The sequence below is a fragment of the Cervus canadensis genome, chromosome 6 (assembly GCF_019320065.1).
Source record: "Cervus canadensis isolate Bull #8, Minnesota chromosome 6, ASM1932006v1, whole genome shotgun sequence".
Taxonomy (NCBI): Eukaryota; Metazoa; Chordata; class Mammalia; order Artiodactyla; family Cervidae; genus Cervus; species Cervus canadensis.
In genome coordinates, this window is record NC_057391.1 from 18,142,963 (window position 1) to 18,160,403 (window position 17,441).

A 17,441-nucleotide genomic window follows, 5' to 3' on the forward strand; every position below is an offset into this window, starting at 1 on the left:
TGGTTATTCTGTGAAATCTGGATACACATTCTTTGATGGGTATATGTGCTGTGATTTTTTTCTTTTTTGTAGATTATGGTTTGTTCACTTTCTTACTGGCATCTTTTGATGAGCAGAAGTTTTTATTTTCATAAAGTCTACCTTATCAAGTTTTTCTTTTGTGATTTTATGACCCCCAAGCTCACAGAGAATGTATTTTCTTCTAGAAGTTTTATGGTTTGGGTTACGTCTACCTATAATCCATCTCACTGGTTTCAGGTTTTACATTTACGTTATGGAGTTTTATATTTAGGTAAATGTAAAACTCAATTATTAATTTCAAATTATTTGTACAGAACATGTTTATTTCAACATAGATATCCAGTTGTTCCAGCAACATTTGTTAAGAAAGATTTTCCTTCACCCATTAGATTGATTTAGCATCTTGGTTGAAAGTCAGTTTACCATATGTGTGTGAGTTATTTCTAGACTCTCTGTTCTGTTCCCCACAGAATACTTTATTCCTCACAATACTTCATTAATACTGCTTTTCATATTTTCCAGCAAGCCTAATGTTCCATCTGGTGGTGTTATTCTGTCACTAAGTCATGTCTGACTCTCTGCGACCCCATGGACTCCAATGTGCCGGGTTTCCCTGTCCTTCACTATCTCCTTGAGTTTGCTCAAACTCATGTCCATTGAGTCGGTATAAATTCCCTTTAATCTGAAAAATTTTGTTTTAGCATTTGTTCCATTGCAGCTTTTCTAGAGGTGAATTCTCTTGGCTTTTATCTGTCAGAGATTATATTTTACATTTATTTTTGAAGGTTATTTTAGTTGAATACAGAATTCTATGTTGACGTTTTATTTCTATTTTCAGTTCTTTAAATTTGTCCTCAGTTCTCATTTGTTTCTGGTGAGAAGTTGTCCATCATTTTTATGTGTTTGCCTGTCTATACTGTGTTTTTTTTCTCTTTGATGGTTTTATCTACTCTTTATCTTTGGTTTTCAGTAGGTTGGTTATATGTCTAGGTATGTTTTCCTTTGTATGGGGTTTACTGAACCTGTTGAATCTGTATTGATGTCTTCCATTAATAATGGATATTTCTTGTGGCTATTAGCTCTTCAGTTATTTCTTTTGTTCCATAGTCCCTCACCTATCCTCTCCTTCTGGGACTCCAATTACATGTGTATTAGGTTATTTGATTTTATCCTGCAGATCTCAGGTGGTTTCCCCTCATTCTTTTCCCTTTTTGTTTTTCGCTGTCATCAGGTTCCCTGATGCTTTTCTGTTAAACCCATCTGATGAAATCTTTATTTCTGATACAGTACTTTTTACTTTTAGCATTTCATTATATTTGTGTAGTTACCATGTTTCTGCTTTTTAATTTTTCATGTGTATTGTCCACATTTTCCACTAGACTTTTTAAAGCATTTTCATCAGTTATTTCAAAAATCCTATCTATGGATTCTGACATGTTGGCCTCTGCTAGATTTTTTTTTAGCATTTTGCTTTTAGCCAGAGTTACTTTAAAGATCCCAACTGATAATTCAACATCTGGGTCATTTCTCATTCTGCTGCTCTTGAACCTTTCTCTGTTACCATGGATCTTACTTTCTTGCCTTTGCACATGTCTTAATGTTTGACTGTATGCAGGGCATTTTGTATACAAAACAGGAGAGACTGAAGTAAGTATTACTTACCTTGAAAGTGGGGCATGCCCATTTTTCTTTCAGCCACTTGAGTAGTGACTCAGTCAATCTGATGTTTATTTGAACTAGATCTGGGCTCTTTTGCAGCTTTAGCTTGATTCAGCTCACCATCAGCTTCAAATATTTTGAACCCAGAATCAGAACTTTCCCTTCAGTAGGGCCTGCTGAAAATAGGTTTTGGGCATGGTCAAGATCCCAGAGATCTGACTTTGCTTCATAGCTAAGGTGTCAGCTTTTGGAAAAGTGAGTGATCTTTCCTTTCTAGTGGGAATTGTAGATAAACCAGCCTAGCTAACTTGGTCAGTGGAATAAATGGCTGGGAAGGTATTTCTCTCAGTTCTTTTTGTTTGTTTTCCTTTTAGTTGATTATTTTTAGCTGCACTGGGTCTTCATTGCTGTATGCAGGCTTTTCTCTAGTTTAGGTAGGCAGGAGCTGCTCTCTAGTTGTGGTGTACAGGCTTCTCACTGGGGTTGCTGCTTTTGTTGCAGAGCACCGGCTCTAACTGTGTGGGGTCAGTAGTTTCTGCACACAGGTTTAGTTGCCCCATGGCATTTGGAATCTTCTCGAACCAGAGGTCAAACCCGTGTCCCCTGCATTGGTAGGCAGATTCTTAACCACAGGACCACCAGTGAAGTCCTCTCTCAGTTTTACTGTGTGCCCCACCCTTCGTCTTTTCCAGAGGAGTGCCTGCAATGCCTGGGGGTTGGGGTCTCAGCTCTCCTGCCTCCTGTGTCCCTCTTAGCCTTCAAGAGTATCTCTGGTGGATTTCTTAGCATTCCTGTGTTGCCCCCTCATTTTATGAGCATCTTGCACTTGGGACAGGCTCCACTTACCCCAAGGAAAAGAGAGATCTCTCTCAACTCTTCTCCTATACACGCCCTGTCCCACTTCTGGTCTTCCACCTCCCTGTACTTTTTTTTTAAGATCCAAGAGGTAAGATTGGTAGGTGGGTGCAGCTCTCTTTGTGAATTTGAGTCCTCTAGATTCTGTTGTCATGCCAGCCTCAACGGGACTGTTAAATTTTTTGTTAAGTTCAACTGCCTTCTCTTTATTCCCCTTTGGTGGATTTATCTTCCTAGCATAGGAATATAAGCAGCCATGTATCTTCTCTCTCCAATGAAGGACTTAGCGCTTTCTGGAGGTTGGTTCACTTAAATTTCTTTATGTCCTCAGCTCTCTGATGAATTAAAAATATGTTTGATTTTCAAGCTAATCTAGCCTTTGTTTGCTCGGGTGAGAGAGAGATGACTTGTGGTTTTCTGCATCCAAATGAGTGAAATCCAGGAATGGGAGCTTTAAAAAATGGTTTAATCTACATATTTTTAAAATAGTTTTTAAAATTAAAACTACATGGATAATAAAAAGCTAAATTTTACAGAATGGTGAACAATAAAAAGGGAATTACCTTCCCATTATAGTCCTCTCTACACCCTCTGCAGAGACAAACATCATTACCAGTTTCGTGTGATAATTTCTCAAAATTATATTTTCAAAAAGTATGCATATCCCTCCCCTTTTTTAATTTTGGCTGCACCACATGGCATGTGGAATCTCACTTTCCTGACTAGGGATAGAACCTGTGCCCCCTGCAGGGGATGCGCAGAGTCTTAAACCACTGAAGTTCCCCCTGGCGACCCCCCCGCCCCTGCTTTTTAAACACAAAGAGAACCACACTATCTTCTACATTTTGCTTTTTTTTTTTTTTCATTTAACTATTTCACCATCTTAAAGTTCTTTACAAGCTGCATAGTATGCCTTTGTTTGTTTGTTTGCTGCCGCTCTGTACTGCATGCCAGATCCCCAACCAGAGAGAGAGCAAACCTGTATCTCCTGTGTTGGAAGTGCAGAGTCCTAACCACTGGACTACCAGGAATGGGCATGTTTACCAGAAAATACCAGGAATGGGCATGTTTAAAATGCTTCAAGAAGCTCCTGGAGCTTCAGGTTATTTCAAGGTGTTTCCTGTGCTGGCTGGGCTCTCGGAAGTTAGTGGTATGGGTTTGGGAAGACTGAATACCGCAAAAGAGGTATGAGGTGCTGGAGAGTTGCCCGGCAGGTAGTGTCAGAACAAAGTTGGTTGTAGACCCAACCAGAGTGGGAATGACATATTGAAGTATTTAAAATGTAGAAACTCAACTACAATTCTTTTATATGTATTTTGGGAATGTTAAAAAGTTACTGATGCCTGATTCTTCTCTTGCCTCATCAACTCTATCATGGGAAAAAGAAGATAAATTCCATTTTGTTTGGAATGCCTTACCCATCTATATGACTTGAATGATCCTGGTAAACAAGATTACATCAAGGAGGTTTTCTAAGGGAAATGAAGACTTATGTGTTACATAAGAAGCATTATCTATGTGATTCTGGGATCTTCCCTGGAAAATATTACATGTTTATTACATGTTTTGAAATTTTTCTAATTATCTATCTAATTAGCACATTAGATTTAGTTATTGACATTTGAGAAACCAACATTCTTTCTCATGAGAAAGGCCCTTGCACGGAAAAGTGCTCGCTCTTCTCATCTCTGGGGTCAAAGGAGAGATTTTTAAACATGTGCTAATGACTTCTCCTTACTTAATAACAAAGACACACAAAAAAGTTACTTACTTCTCACAGGGCCCCTTTCAGGGAGATTTTATATATTGGGAAATATGCTTATGGGTTTTCCACCAACATCATCTTCCCTGAGGCTCCCCATGTCAGTAACTGACTGTGCTGTGCACGCCATTGCTTTGAAAGTTAGAAATGCAGTCATCTTTCTGAGACATCTCTATCCCTTTCCCTGATTCCCCCATATCCAATTCTACACCATAGGAAATTCGTTTTACCTCGTAAAATTCTTCAGAATACATTTACCTTTTCTCCATTTCTTTCTCCCATCACTCCAGTCTAGGTGAACTGTTTTATTCTTTTGCAGATTCTTTTAGTCACCTCTAGATTATCAATTCTTGTTTTCCTCTCAATTCATTCTCCACTCATTAACTAATATAAATTCATTAAACATTAATTCTGACTATATCACTCATTGCTCAAAACTCTCTAGTGCCTTCCCAATGCCCTTAGAATGAAATTCCTCACATGGCCTCTGTGGATCTGCACCACTAGTCTCTCCTGTTGTTGTTCAGTTGCTGAGTAGGTCATGACTAAGTCGTGTCCAGCTCTTTGTGACCCCATGGACTGCAGCATGGCAGACTCCTCTGTCCTCCACTATTTCCCAGAGTCTGCTTAAATTCATGTCCATTGAGTTGGTGATGCTATCTAACCATCTCATCCTTTGCTGACCCCTTCTTCTTTTGCCTTCAATCTTTCTCAGCATCAGGGTCTTTTCCAATGACTTGGCTCTTTGTATCAGGTGGCCAAAGTATATTGTCATCCTGCTTGTTTAACTTATATGCATAATCTCAGTTCAGTTCAGTGCAGATATATACATAATACATCAGGTGAAATGCCAGGCTGGATGAATCACAAGCTGGGATCATGGTTGCTGGGAGAACTATCAACAACCTCAGATATGTAGATGATACCACTCTAATGGCAGAAAGTGAAGAGGATCTTAAAAGCCTCTTGATGCGGGTGAAGGAGGAGAGTGAAAAAGCTGGCTTGAAGTCAACATTCAGAAAACTAAGATCATGGCATTCAGTCCCATTTCTTCATGGCAAATAGAAGGGGAAAAAGAGGAAGCAGTGACAGATTTTTTCTTGGGCTCCAAAATCACTGCGGAGGTGACCTCAGCCATGAAATTAGGTCTTTCCTACCTCTCCACCAATTGGAACCAACTCCTCCCCCTTCCTCTTTCCATCTGTGCTGATCTTCCTGTGCTACGAACTGGCCAAGCTTCTTCCATCCTCAGGGCCTTTGCACAAGCTTTTCCTTTGCCTTAGAATTCTTCCCCGGCCTACCCACTTCCTCATCCCTCTTCCCCAAGTTAATGCCTTATCCTTTAGGTTTCATTTTAAACATATCTTACCCAGGGAAACTTCCCTGTCTAAACAAGTCTACAGTGGATCTCCCTGTTATTTGCTTTCACTGTTTCTCCTCAGCATTTACCCCAATTCTAATTATACAGTTACAATGCTGTTTTATTTATTTTTTTTAATTATTATTATTTTTTATCTTTTGGCTGCGCTGCACTGCTACACTACACATGGGATCTCAATTCCTCAACCAGGCATCGAACCTGTGTCCCCTTCATTGGCAGCGCAGTCTTAACTACTGGACCATGATGGAAGTCCCTTATGTTGTTCCTTTAATTTTCTCTATTATTGGAATATCCATTTCATATAAAATTTAAATTGTAACAGGGTATAAAGTCTCTTCCCTTCCCTGTCTCTCTGCTACCAATTTCTCCTCCTTACAAATACTTAGTTTTAGCATTTTGAATATCCTTTCAGAGATATTTTGAGTATATAAGCAATGATGTACATAATATTCCTCTTTATTTTTGCCTTCTCTTCTATTAACACAGATCTTATGTACATTTTTCCACACTTTGTTTTTATCTGTTACTAATATATTGTGGCAATCTTTTATATCACTATGTAAATAGTTTATTTTTCATGTACCATATGGTATGGGCACATCATAATTTCTTTAACCTCAATTTTTAGGCATTTGTTTTGTTTTCATGCTTTGGTTATTACAAACAATGCTGCATTGAATAACTTTGTATTGAAGGCCATTTCCCACATTTATACCTATAGTATATATTCCTAGAATTAAAATAAAGAAATTAAAGGTTATGTGCATTTTTAATTTGGGAAGTAATTCCCAAACTGCTGTCAATGGAGGCTGTAACAATTCACATTTTCTCTAGCCGCAGAGGAAGAATGCATGTTTACTCATAACTCAGTGAAAATTTTGTTCTCTGCCAATGTAAGAGGTAGAAAATATCTCTTGGAACCTTTAATTTGCATGTTTTCTCTTCCTCGCAAAGTTATATTTTCATATGTTTAAGACGCATTTGTATTTCTTCTTTAGTGAACTGTTTCTTCATAAACTTTGCTTATGTTATTATTTAATGTGTGACTTCCTCAATACACTCTAAGGCAGGGGTCCCCAACCTCTGGGATCTAATGTCTGATAATCTACGGTACAGCTGATGTAATAATTGAAATGAAGTACACAATAAATGTAATGCTCTTGAATCATCCTCAGACCATCCCCCCTACACTGGTTGTGTGGGAAAAACTGTCTTCCATGAAACAGATCCCTGGTGCCAAAAAGGTTGGAGAATAGTGCTCTAAGGTCAGAGATCCCCTGTATTTTGCTCATCGCATAGCTCTTGGTACTGGAATGAATGAAGCTGGAAGAAATGACTGGCTCATGTTAAGCAGTAGTTAAATTTAGAACTCATGTTTGACTCCACAGCCCACGTATTTTCACAATCACTCCGTGGAAAGACGAAGCATTTAATTCACCACACCAGGGGCTAGAAAGGTAAAACGGCCCAAGTGTGCTGGGAAGCCAGGACTGTGGCAGAATGGTGAACAAATGCTACCTACAGTAGCAGCCAATTTTCAGATCTGTTTTACCATCAAGCAGGACTGCACACCTATTGTCGGATCTTTATTTACTCTGAGGCCAGATTTCTGGCTTTCTTAAGAAATCTCCTAATTTTTTAAGTTTCCGATCGTACAAGACTGCATTTAAATACAGCCCACCGGCAGGATTTGCAACCTCTAGCGTAAACAGAAGTGGGAGGCTGATGAGGCGGGTAATATCTTAGCTGGATAAAGACAGTCAAGAAAACTACGAATTTTTATGTAAGGCGAAAATGAGGTTCTCAGCCGTAGGGTCTCGGCTTGGGAGCCGGGACTCCCAGAAGGCTTGAAATAAACGCTGGGTGGCGTCAAAGCTGAGCAGGGACAGGAGTGGCTGTACCCAGCGCTGTCGGGGGGTTTCTCAAGGAACGTCCACACACGGGCGTGAGGCGATAGGGGCTGGCAGGGACGAAGACGACGACTGGCTGCGCATTCGCTCACCGGCTCCTTTAGAGCCAAGTGGACCGCCCGAAAGCGCTCGACCAGTTCCGACATTCTAGAAGATCCACAACCTCCCAGGCTAACCCTTCCGCTCGGCGATCTACTTCTTTCCCTATTCAGGCCCCTCCCCTCTCCCCCAGTCCTACGATTTCCGTTTGCCTGGTCGTCTGGGAAACCAGCAACTTCCGGCCTCGCAGCGGTGGGCGGAGCTAAGATGGCTGAAGAGAAACTGTCTGTGGTGAGCTTCGAGATTCTGTTTGGTGTGTGGGCCTCTGGCCGGGGTTGGGGTTGGGCAGGGTCGGGCCGGGCGGAGCGGAGAGGCGGGTAGGCGGGTGGCCTGTGTCCCACGTAGCGGCCGCTGGGGAAATGCGGGGCTGGGACTGGAACACCTCGGGTCGGGCGGGGTGATGCGGTCGGGTTCCGGGGAATTGCTCTGCCCGGGTCCCGGCTGAGATCTTTCCAGCTCTGGGCCTGTGCTAGGACTGGGGTTGCTCTTGGGGTGCTCCGGACAGAGAAAGGAGGTTTTCATTAGAAAAGGCTTTTTTACTCGCCCCATGCTTTCTGTCTTACGAGGTTAGGAAAGGAAACACTGTCACCTGTGCAGAGACAATTTCTGTTAATCTCTGGATTAGGCAGTGAGGCAAATCCTGAAAGCTTTCTTCTGCGTGTGGGTCGGGACCGTGTTTTAGCAAATATAGGAATTCAACTGGTCTGAGTTAAGCGTTGATTAAATTCCACAGAACTGCTAATACAGAGTAACTCAGTTGAATTCAGGATGACCCAGTAGTAGTTATTTTGGAGGCGTAAATTCACAACTGGCTCTAATTTCTATAGAGTTCCAAGTGTGAGACTGTGTTTCCCTTGTTTTAATGTTGAATTTCCAAGGATGTTCTGCGGGTTTGTTAAAATGACTTATTTGTTGTTGTTGTTTTAGTGGCTAAGTCGTGTCCGACTCTTTTGCGACCCCACTCGGAATTTATTGCCCTTTTAAAAAATGTAGGAGGCAAAATAGCAGTCTTTGACAGACTGTTTTATACCTTAGTTTTGGCTGCTGAGGAGCACGGCCAGTAATACGTGTAGGGGGTCTGTTTGTTTTCTAGTCTGTCTTCAGAGAAATCAAATTATATTAGTATAATGAGAAAACTCTGTGTACAGACTATGAGGCCCAAAGCAGTTTGTTAAGCTACGAATTAAAAAAAAATTAAAAGCGTTATTAATGTTCCTAGAATTTAGACATTGAAAACATAAGATACTTAAGCTCCATAATCTTAAGTGTAAGGTATAAAGGGTAACATGACATTGCTGCAAATATAACTTAGTCTTCCGTGCTCATTGCAGGTGTAGGTAGGTATTCATGAGCAGAATATGAGTGTGATGGCAGAATTGTCTGTACTTTTGAATCCCTGGTAGTGTATTAAAGAGAATGGTTTATTTTGATATGATTTAGCGCTTTGGCTGCAAGTTAATAATTTTCATTATTATCAAATTTATTGCTAGCAGTGTTACGTTTATAATAACTCATTTTTCAGGTTAGGGCTGAATGGAAATTTGAATTTCTATCCTCTTTGGAAGTTATATGGCATCTTGTAATAGTACTAAAAGGACCTAGCCATGCCTCTCCATCTGTATCATATTGAAATAAAAGCACACCATAAGCACCTGGTCCACTGGTGTTCCTTGTAATACTGTTTATAGTGACAAAAAGCTGGAAACAGAGTGAATTCCCATTAGTAGGGTAATGGATGGCTTCTGATATTCCCATACTGAGGAATATTATGCAGCCATTAAAAAGAATGTCCGAACTACATATGTTGATGTGAAGGGATTTCTGTGGTGTACATTTAAGTAAAAGCTAGTTGTGGAGTGGGGTGTTAAAGAAAATTCAGAGTAAATTTTCAAGATTGTATTGGCTTTATTCAGTGATATGGCATCCAATCTAGGAGACAGAAAGGAGCTCTGAGGAGCTGTACAAAATAAAATACTTTCATAGGCAAAAGTGAGCAGGAACAAGGAAGTTATAGACAAAAAGAGGGTTGGTTATGGCAAGGTGACTTTCCTTCAGGGGATGGCAGAGGTCTGTCAGTTATAGTATATAACTAGTGCTGATCAGAGGACTCCTGATTGGTTTAAGATTCCATTTCTGGGAGAGCTAAAACTAAGTTTTGATTTGGTGACTTGGGGCTTAGCAAGCAAACATGACTCCATGTTGTGCCTGTTGTTAACAGGGATATATTGTGTGATGTTAATTTTGTGATGCAAAGGAAAAACATGTAGATCTGTAGATATGCATTTATAGAGGAGGAGAGAAGACGAAGACTTAAAATTCAGAATTTTGAACACATTTGTAAGGAAAAATCTAAGAATTCTGCAGCAAAGACTTGAGGCTAAGAGACATCCCAGCAAAATGAAGTATAACTAGTCCAGTGTGGAACACACAGAAATTGTAATATGCTACTGAAACTACTGAGGATTATTACTTGTTCCTTAGGAGAACTGGGGACTGATATTTCTGTCTTATTTAAGAATATATAATAAATAGTTTAGATAGCTTGACGAAACAAGTGAATAACTCTGGTTTCCTGGCTTTATGCTTAAAAACATTTTTATAACTCCCCCAAATTCCTGGGGTTTTTTTTTTGGTGTATTTGTGTAAATACCCATCATTCTTCCTGTAAATTAGAAGATTAAACCTTTCAGAACAGAAAGCAAGAATTACTGCTTGCTACTACTTGCTCAAATATAGTGCCTAGCATATATCAAATGATAGCATATATCATCTAACATGAATGTTAGGTGAATAAATGATCATAGAACTACTTAAAGATGAAGAAAGAACCAAAAAAAAGTAAGGAACTTACTATATATCTCTCCCAGTTATGAATGAGATTGAGTGGGCTAAGAGAATCCTTTGTATTGCAGAATGTCCTGGGAGATCTTTTGAGACAGAGACTCATCAAAAAATTGTAATTTATTTTAATTCTACTTTGTGCAGAAAGAAGCACTGCTGACTAATGAAAGTGCTTTCTGACCATTTAAGACTCTTTAATTGATATGTTCCCCAAAATTAAAAAAGTCCCAGGTAGATTTAAAAAATATGGGGTTCTTTAGCCAGCTTTGTTGAGGTATAATACACATACCATAAAATTTACCTATTTTAAGTGTACAATTTGATCAGTTTTAGTAAATTTATATAGTTGCACAACTGTCACTACCATTCACTTATGTCCATCACTCCCGAAAGTTCCCTCAAGACCTAACTACAGGTATACTCCTAATGCCAGCACATGTCTAATCTGCTTTCTGACTGCACAGTTTTGCTTTTTCTACAATTTCATGTAATGGAATCACTTAGCATGTAGTTTGAGGTTCATTCATATTTTATGTAACAGTAAAAGTTTGTTAACTTTTTATTTCTAAGCAGAATTGATGGATATTTAGATTGTTTCCTGTTTTTGGCTATTTGAATAATGTCACGATGATTATTGGCATACAAGTCTTTGCATGCCTGTGTTTTCATTTCTCTAGGAGAGTAATTGCTATGTTATATGGTAAGTTTATGCTTTAAAAAGAAACAAAACCTAAAACTGTTTCCTTAAGTGGCTAAACTATACTGTTTAACATTTCTGTGAGCAGTGTATGAGGAATTCAGTTTTTTCACATCCTTGGTTAACACTTCGTATTGTCAGCTTTCTTGAATTTAGCTCATCTAGTGGATGTGTAGTAGTGGTTATTGTGATTTTAATTTGTGTTTCCCTAATGAATAATGGTATTGAATACTTTTTTATGTGCTTATTCATCCATATCTTTTTAAAGTGTCTCTACAAGTCTTTTGCCCATTTAAAAATGGATTGTTTCTTTGATTAAGATTTCTATGTTTGTTCTATCAAGATAATAAAACAGCTAAAAGAACAAATTATAAATTCTTTTTTATTTTGAGGTTTTTTTTTTTTGGTTGTTATGAAAGAATAAAAGGTTATTAAAAGTTTTAAAGAGCAGTCTTGTTGATCTTTGAACACCATGGGGATTAGGGGCACTTATTCTCTGCACAGTTGAAAATCTAATTTACAGTGGCTCTGTCTATCCCTAGCTCCCTTGCATCTGTGGACTTAACCAGTCTTGGGATATATTTATATTTTTACTACTGAAATATACTTAATATTTTTACTATAAATATTCAATATATAAAATATTAAGTATTTAATATATAAATTATACACAAATTTAAATATTAAATTTAATATTGTTACTATTGAAAAAAATCTGTATATAAGTTGACCCTCAGAATTCAAACCCTTGTTGTTTGTCAACTCTATAATGGAAACTTGTACTCATACTTAACATGTTAAGAAATGAGTTATTAAAAACAAACTTACCTAAATGTCTCTTCCTTGCTGCATTTTCCCCTTTTTTTAATCAGAAATGATCTTGTTCCTTAATTTTTTTTTTTTTGTTCCTTAATTTTACGTTAATTATTCTTTGGTTTTTGTTATAGCTTTTATCATACTTAATATCCTTAAACAATATATTGATTTTTTTTAATTAATGTTTTTTCATTTTTTAAAGCTATGAGATATCTTATTATAGGGAAATGCTACCATTTGTCCATTCTGTTAGATAGAGATTTGGGTTATTTCTGATTTTTTTCCAGTTTTATTGTGGTGTAATTGACAAATAAAATTGTTACATATTTATAATATACAACGTGATGATTATACACACACACACACAGTGAAAGGATTCCCATCACTGAGTTAATTAACACACCCATCACCTGTTTTGTATATGAGGAGAGTTAAATTCTATACTCTTGGCAAATTTCAGTTATTCGATACAGTGTTATTGAATATAGTCACCATGTTATACATTAGATCCTTAGACCATATTCATCCTATAACACCTGGCAAGCACTTTTTTAGTTTCTGTTTCCGTGAGTTCAGTGTTTGTTTTTTTTCCTTTCTGGTTTTTAATTAAAAAAAAAAAAAAGATTGAAAAAAAAAAAAGAATGCTGCTGGGAACAGGGCCGGGACTAGAGTAAGGCAACTGAAGTACTGAGGGTGCAGAATTTAGTAATATCTCAGACCTGGCTATGAACACTTTTATATCTGTCTCCTGATCTAAGAGTTTCCCCCATGGTATTCCTCGAAATGGATTGATTGCTGGTTTATGGGCTACATACATCTTTAACTTTGTAGCTTATGGGAAATTTTGAGATGATTGTAGCTATTTACGCTTCTACCACCAGTTCCCATTGCTCACATCCTTGTTATTGTTAGAGCTTTAAATTTTGTTAACATGGTGGATATGAAATCTTAAATGATAGTAATTTACATTTCCCTGATTAGTAATTAGTATTGTTGGTTGTCTCCATTTCCTTTTCTCTGCAATGCCTAGTTATTGTGTTTTATTTAATTTTCTACCTCAATATTTGCTTTTCTTACTGACTTGTAATACTTACAGTTACTGGCTGTTATTTGTCTTTTTTGGCTTTGTTTTGTATTGTATATATCTTCCCTCAGTCTTCAGTCTTCACTTCCTTTTTGGAACAAAAGTTATTATTTTTTGGCTGTGCTGCGCAGCTCAAGAGGTCTTATTTAGTTCCCTGACCGGGGTTGAACCCGAGGCCACAGCACTGAAAGCGCCAAGTCCTAACCACTGGACTACCAGAGAAGTCCCCAGAAGTTACTAATTGCAATGGAGTTGAATGTTTCTGTCTTTTCTTAATTGGTTTGTGCTTTTATATCTTGTTGGAAACTTCCCTACCCTGTGTATTTTTTAAAGGCTTTAAAATTTGCCCTTTCCATTATTAGTTTTCAATCTATTTTAATTTGTTTTCGTTTTCCTGATGAAGCTTTTTTCTTGAAGTCTGTTTTGTCTTGTCTAAACGTTAATATTGCTACTTTTCCTTTTTGCTTCTGTATTCCTGTTATATCTGTTCTCACTTTTACTTTGTTTTCCTTTGCCCTTTTATTTTAGATGTTTCTTTATACAGATAGCATATATCTAGATTAAAAAAACCATTCTGGCAATCTGTCTTTTAGCTAGAGAATTTCATTTTTTTCTCCTTCTATTCTGACTTTCATCTTCCTTAAGAGAGTACTTAGATTTTTTAAATAATATATATTTAAATGAAAGTTCATACTAAACCTGAATAATACAGGGATCATCAAATGTTTTATTACCCGTTGCTTCCTGCCAGTTATGCCATTGTTCAGTTTTTTAGTTCTTGTATTTCTCAATTCAGCCCCACAAATTGTACTTTTTGTTTTATTTAGTAAGTAGATGCTTATACTTCCATATTTTACCAGTTCCTTTCGTTGTTTTACTCCTTGCTTCTGAGATTATTTTCCTTTTTCCTAATGTATGTTCGTTAAAACTTATTTAGGAATTCTAAAAATTCACATTTTGTCTGAAAGACTTTTAAATTTTGCCATTGTTCTTGAATGTTAGTTTTGATTGGTGTAAGAGTTCAGATTGGGAGTTGACAAACTGTTTAAGGGGACAGTTGTAATATTCTGAGCTTCATGGGCCATATATTCTCTGTCACAAGTCAGTCAGTTGTGCACATATAGTGGAGATCATCCATAGGCAATATGTAAACATGTGAGTGTAACTGTTCTGATAACATTTTGGTTCTAGACACTGAAGTTTGCTTTTTATATAATTTTCATGTGTTCTAAAATATTTAAAAAAATTTTAATATGTAAAATGTATAAGTCATTCTTAGCTTGCAGGCCATAGAGCATAGGCTGGATTTGACCTGTGAGCCATAGTTTGCTGATCTCATGTCTAGGTTAATATTCACTTTACTTAGTATTTTACTCTTGGGTAAGGTACATTAGTACCTAATTATTCTTAGAATGTCAATGATATTATCTTCTGTTTTTAATTGTTGAGAAGTCAGCTGTCAGTCTAATTGTCGTTTTGTTGCAGATAATCTGGTGATACATTTTTTCCTTTGGCTGGTTTTAAGAACTTATTGTCACTGCCGAGATCCTATGATGTATCTAAGTGTGGATTTATTTTAATTTAACTTGGTTAGAATTGGTTGAGCATCCAGAATCTAAAGATTAGTTTGTCTCATTACCTCTGGAAATTTTCAGCCATTATTTTTGCTTATATACAACATACATGCATGCTAAGTCGTTGCAGTCATGTCAGACTCTGTGCGACCCTCTGGACTGCAGCCTGCCAGGCTCCTCTGTCCATGGGATTCTCCAGGCAAGAATACTGGAGTGGGTGGCCATGCTCTCCTCCAGGGATCCTTCCTGACCCAGATTGAGCCTGCATCTCTTACTTATACCCTGCATTGGCAGGCACATTCTTTACCACTAGTGCCACCTGGGAAGCTTCTTATACACAACATGGGAGGCAGGTTAAAAAAAAAATTCATTTGAAGATTTTCTGCCAAGTTATAGTATAGAATAGTGTGCCTATGATATTAAATAATGACTCTTTAAAAATACTCCATCCTAGAATTGAGTGCTAGATCATCTCTGTGTAGATGACCTTATAAGCTTCCTCTTATCAAAATTGTCACTTTTTTGGTTTGGGTGCTAAGCAGTATAGCATTAAGTATAATACTAATATGTTTTATAATACTAATATGTCTAAGAACTTAGCACATTTATTTATATACTTTATATCATACATTACAGTTCTATATAATAAATGCACATTGTAAGTATATATAATAAATATGCATTATGCATTATTAATAGTTGGGACAGCAAAAGTACAACTTGACATTTGGTTTTTAAACCATATTCAAAATAATTCTTTGTACTTTTATGCAGTTAACGGATTACTTGCATGATTGGAGAGCTGATGATGATTTTTATTTGAATGCTTCTTTAAGCTAGCAAGATTTATGATTGTGCTTTAACACAGGCTTCTTCATTTCAGAGAACTCAGGTTCCTGCATCTGCTGAATCTCAAAAACCCCGGCTGAAAAAAGGTCTGTATATAATTTCATTGCGTCTGTATATTTGCACAGATTTCTTTGTCTTATTGATTCTTCTATTCTGCCATATCTAGCTTTCATTTTGTGAAGTTGTTAGATATTAGGGGATTGATTTTACCTAAAAGTATGTTTAAGTGGAGTTTTATTTTAATATATAAATGTGTACTAACTTTCTACTTGTGGAAAAACCACTATAAAGTTCCTATAGTACAGATCAGGCCTCAAATAATCTCATGTATATGTGTGTTGAATAAGTGTGAGGTTTTATAAAAAGTCTGGGAAGCCTAACTTGGTGAGGACTCAGCGCTTTCACTGCCAGGGGCCCAGGTTAGATCTCTGATCAGGGAAGTAAGATGCTGTGAGGTGCAGCAAAAAATAAAATTAATTAATTAAAAAAATCCAACAGAGGTACGTATTACATAGAGGAATAAGATTTCTTCATTTGTTAACCTAGGAAGTCTTAGGAGGGTTTGCATTGAGTTTGTCAGTGACTGTACTGGATGTTCTTCCATGTTCACCCAGTTCTAAAGGACTGGGTGTCTTATCAACTTCCTAGGCATTAGAAAATACCTGAACTTTTTGTTTAGCAGGAGAGACCATCTGTTTTATTGTTTATTCATTTATTTATTATCTGCTAGATGAGGAAACATGTAAGGGCTGTGAGTTGCCCAGGGTCTTGTGTGTTGCTCTTGTTTGCATACCCGAGTTATAGTCACCAGGGTATATGCCATTTTGCAGCGTGCGTTCTCCTGTTGTTTGCTAAGAGTTTTGATTTTGTTAATAAAGTGTTTATTTGGGGCATTTCTGTTATTCTGTTATTCTTTGAAATTATAATACAAGTTGTTGGAAAATACTAACTTTCAGGAATTTATTTTCAAAGGTTTTTTTTTTTTTTTTTTTTTTTTTTAGGAAAACAGCTTTCATTGAAAGAACAGTACATCTACAATGTAGATTATTTGTGAAATTTAGATGAATTCTGCCAGTGTCTAACATCATTGCTAATTTTTTTTTTTTTTAATATTTATATGTTTTTATTTGGCTGCACTGGGTCTTAGCTGTGGCATGCAGGATCTGTAGTTCTGGCATGTGGGATCCAGTTCCCTGACCAGGGATCAAAGGGCCCCTGCATTTGGGAGCAAGGAGTCTTAGCCACTGGACCACCAGGGAAGTCCCCATTGCTAATATTTTAAACTCCATTTCTGGACATGAGAATCTTCTTGCTGTGATATCTGTTCATTTAATCAGTAGGGTGTCTTGGGACTTGTGGGTATTGTAATCATCTCTCCAGTATTCTTTCCATGCTTCCTCCAGGGTCATCCTGTGTGGTTCAGTTGACTTCCAGTCCAAGAAAATTGTAATTAGTATACACCAATCAAGAATTGGCCCATGCCCAATTCAGGCTAATGAGATGAAAAGTTTATAGCTATTGGAAAAGAGATATATTTGACAAGTATGCTATAAAATTTAGCAGTGCCATAGTGCCCTTTCCAATCAGTTCTTCCTCCCTTCTCGACTGCATAGCAATGACTTTCTGGTTTCTGGTATTAAAGTTGAGCTTTTCCTGTTCTTGAACCCCTCATATGTGTGAGTACTTAGCAGGTTCCAAGACCAGTGATAGGTATTTGGAATGCACAGATAAATAGGGCATGGATTCTGCCCTCAGGGAACTGACAGTCTTCAGGGCATAGGGAATATAAGCAAATAGTTAAAGTGCAGTGTGTATTCCCTAGGTCCATCCTTCTGAAGGTTAAACATTTCCAGTTTCAACTCTTGCCATGTGAGAGTTCAGAACTCATTTGCC

The 17,441-nt window shown here is 37.4% G+C and overlaps 1 protein-coding gene across 5 annotated transcripts in view; it reads left to right on the forward strand.

The window, feature by feature from the left end:
• Nucleotides 1–5,122: 5,122 nt before the first annotated feature.
• Nucleotides 5,123–17,441, forward strand: part of BBS4 (Bardet-Biedl syndrome 4) — a 50,004-nt gene continuing 37,685 nt past the window's right edge. Inside the window, exons 1-2 of one of the 5 annotated variants that reach the window (XM_043471006.1) lie at nucleotides 5,123–7,918; nucleotides 15,583–15,634. In XM_043471006.1, coding sequence (XP_043326941.1) covers nucleotides 7,895–7,918; nucleotides 15,583–15,634 — 76 coding nt within the window. In that variant the 5' untranslated portion in view covers nucleotides 5,123–7,894. Of the gene's footprint in view, nucleotides 7,941–15,582; nucleotides 15,635–17,441 lie in introns of those variants that run through there. The other 4 variants (XM_043471009.1, XM_043471008.1, XM_043471011.1 and 1 more) reach the window with 4 other exon arrangements.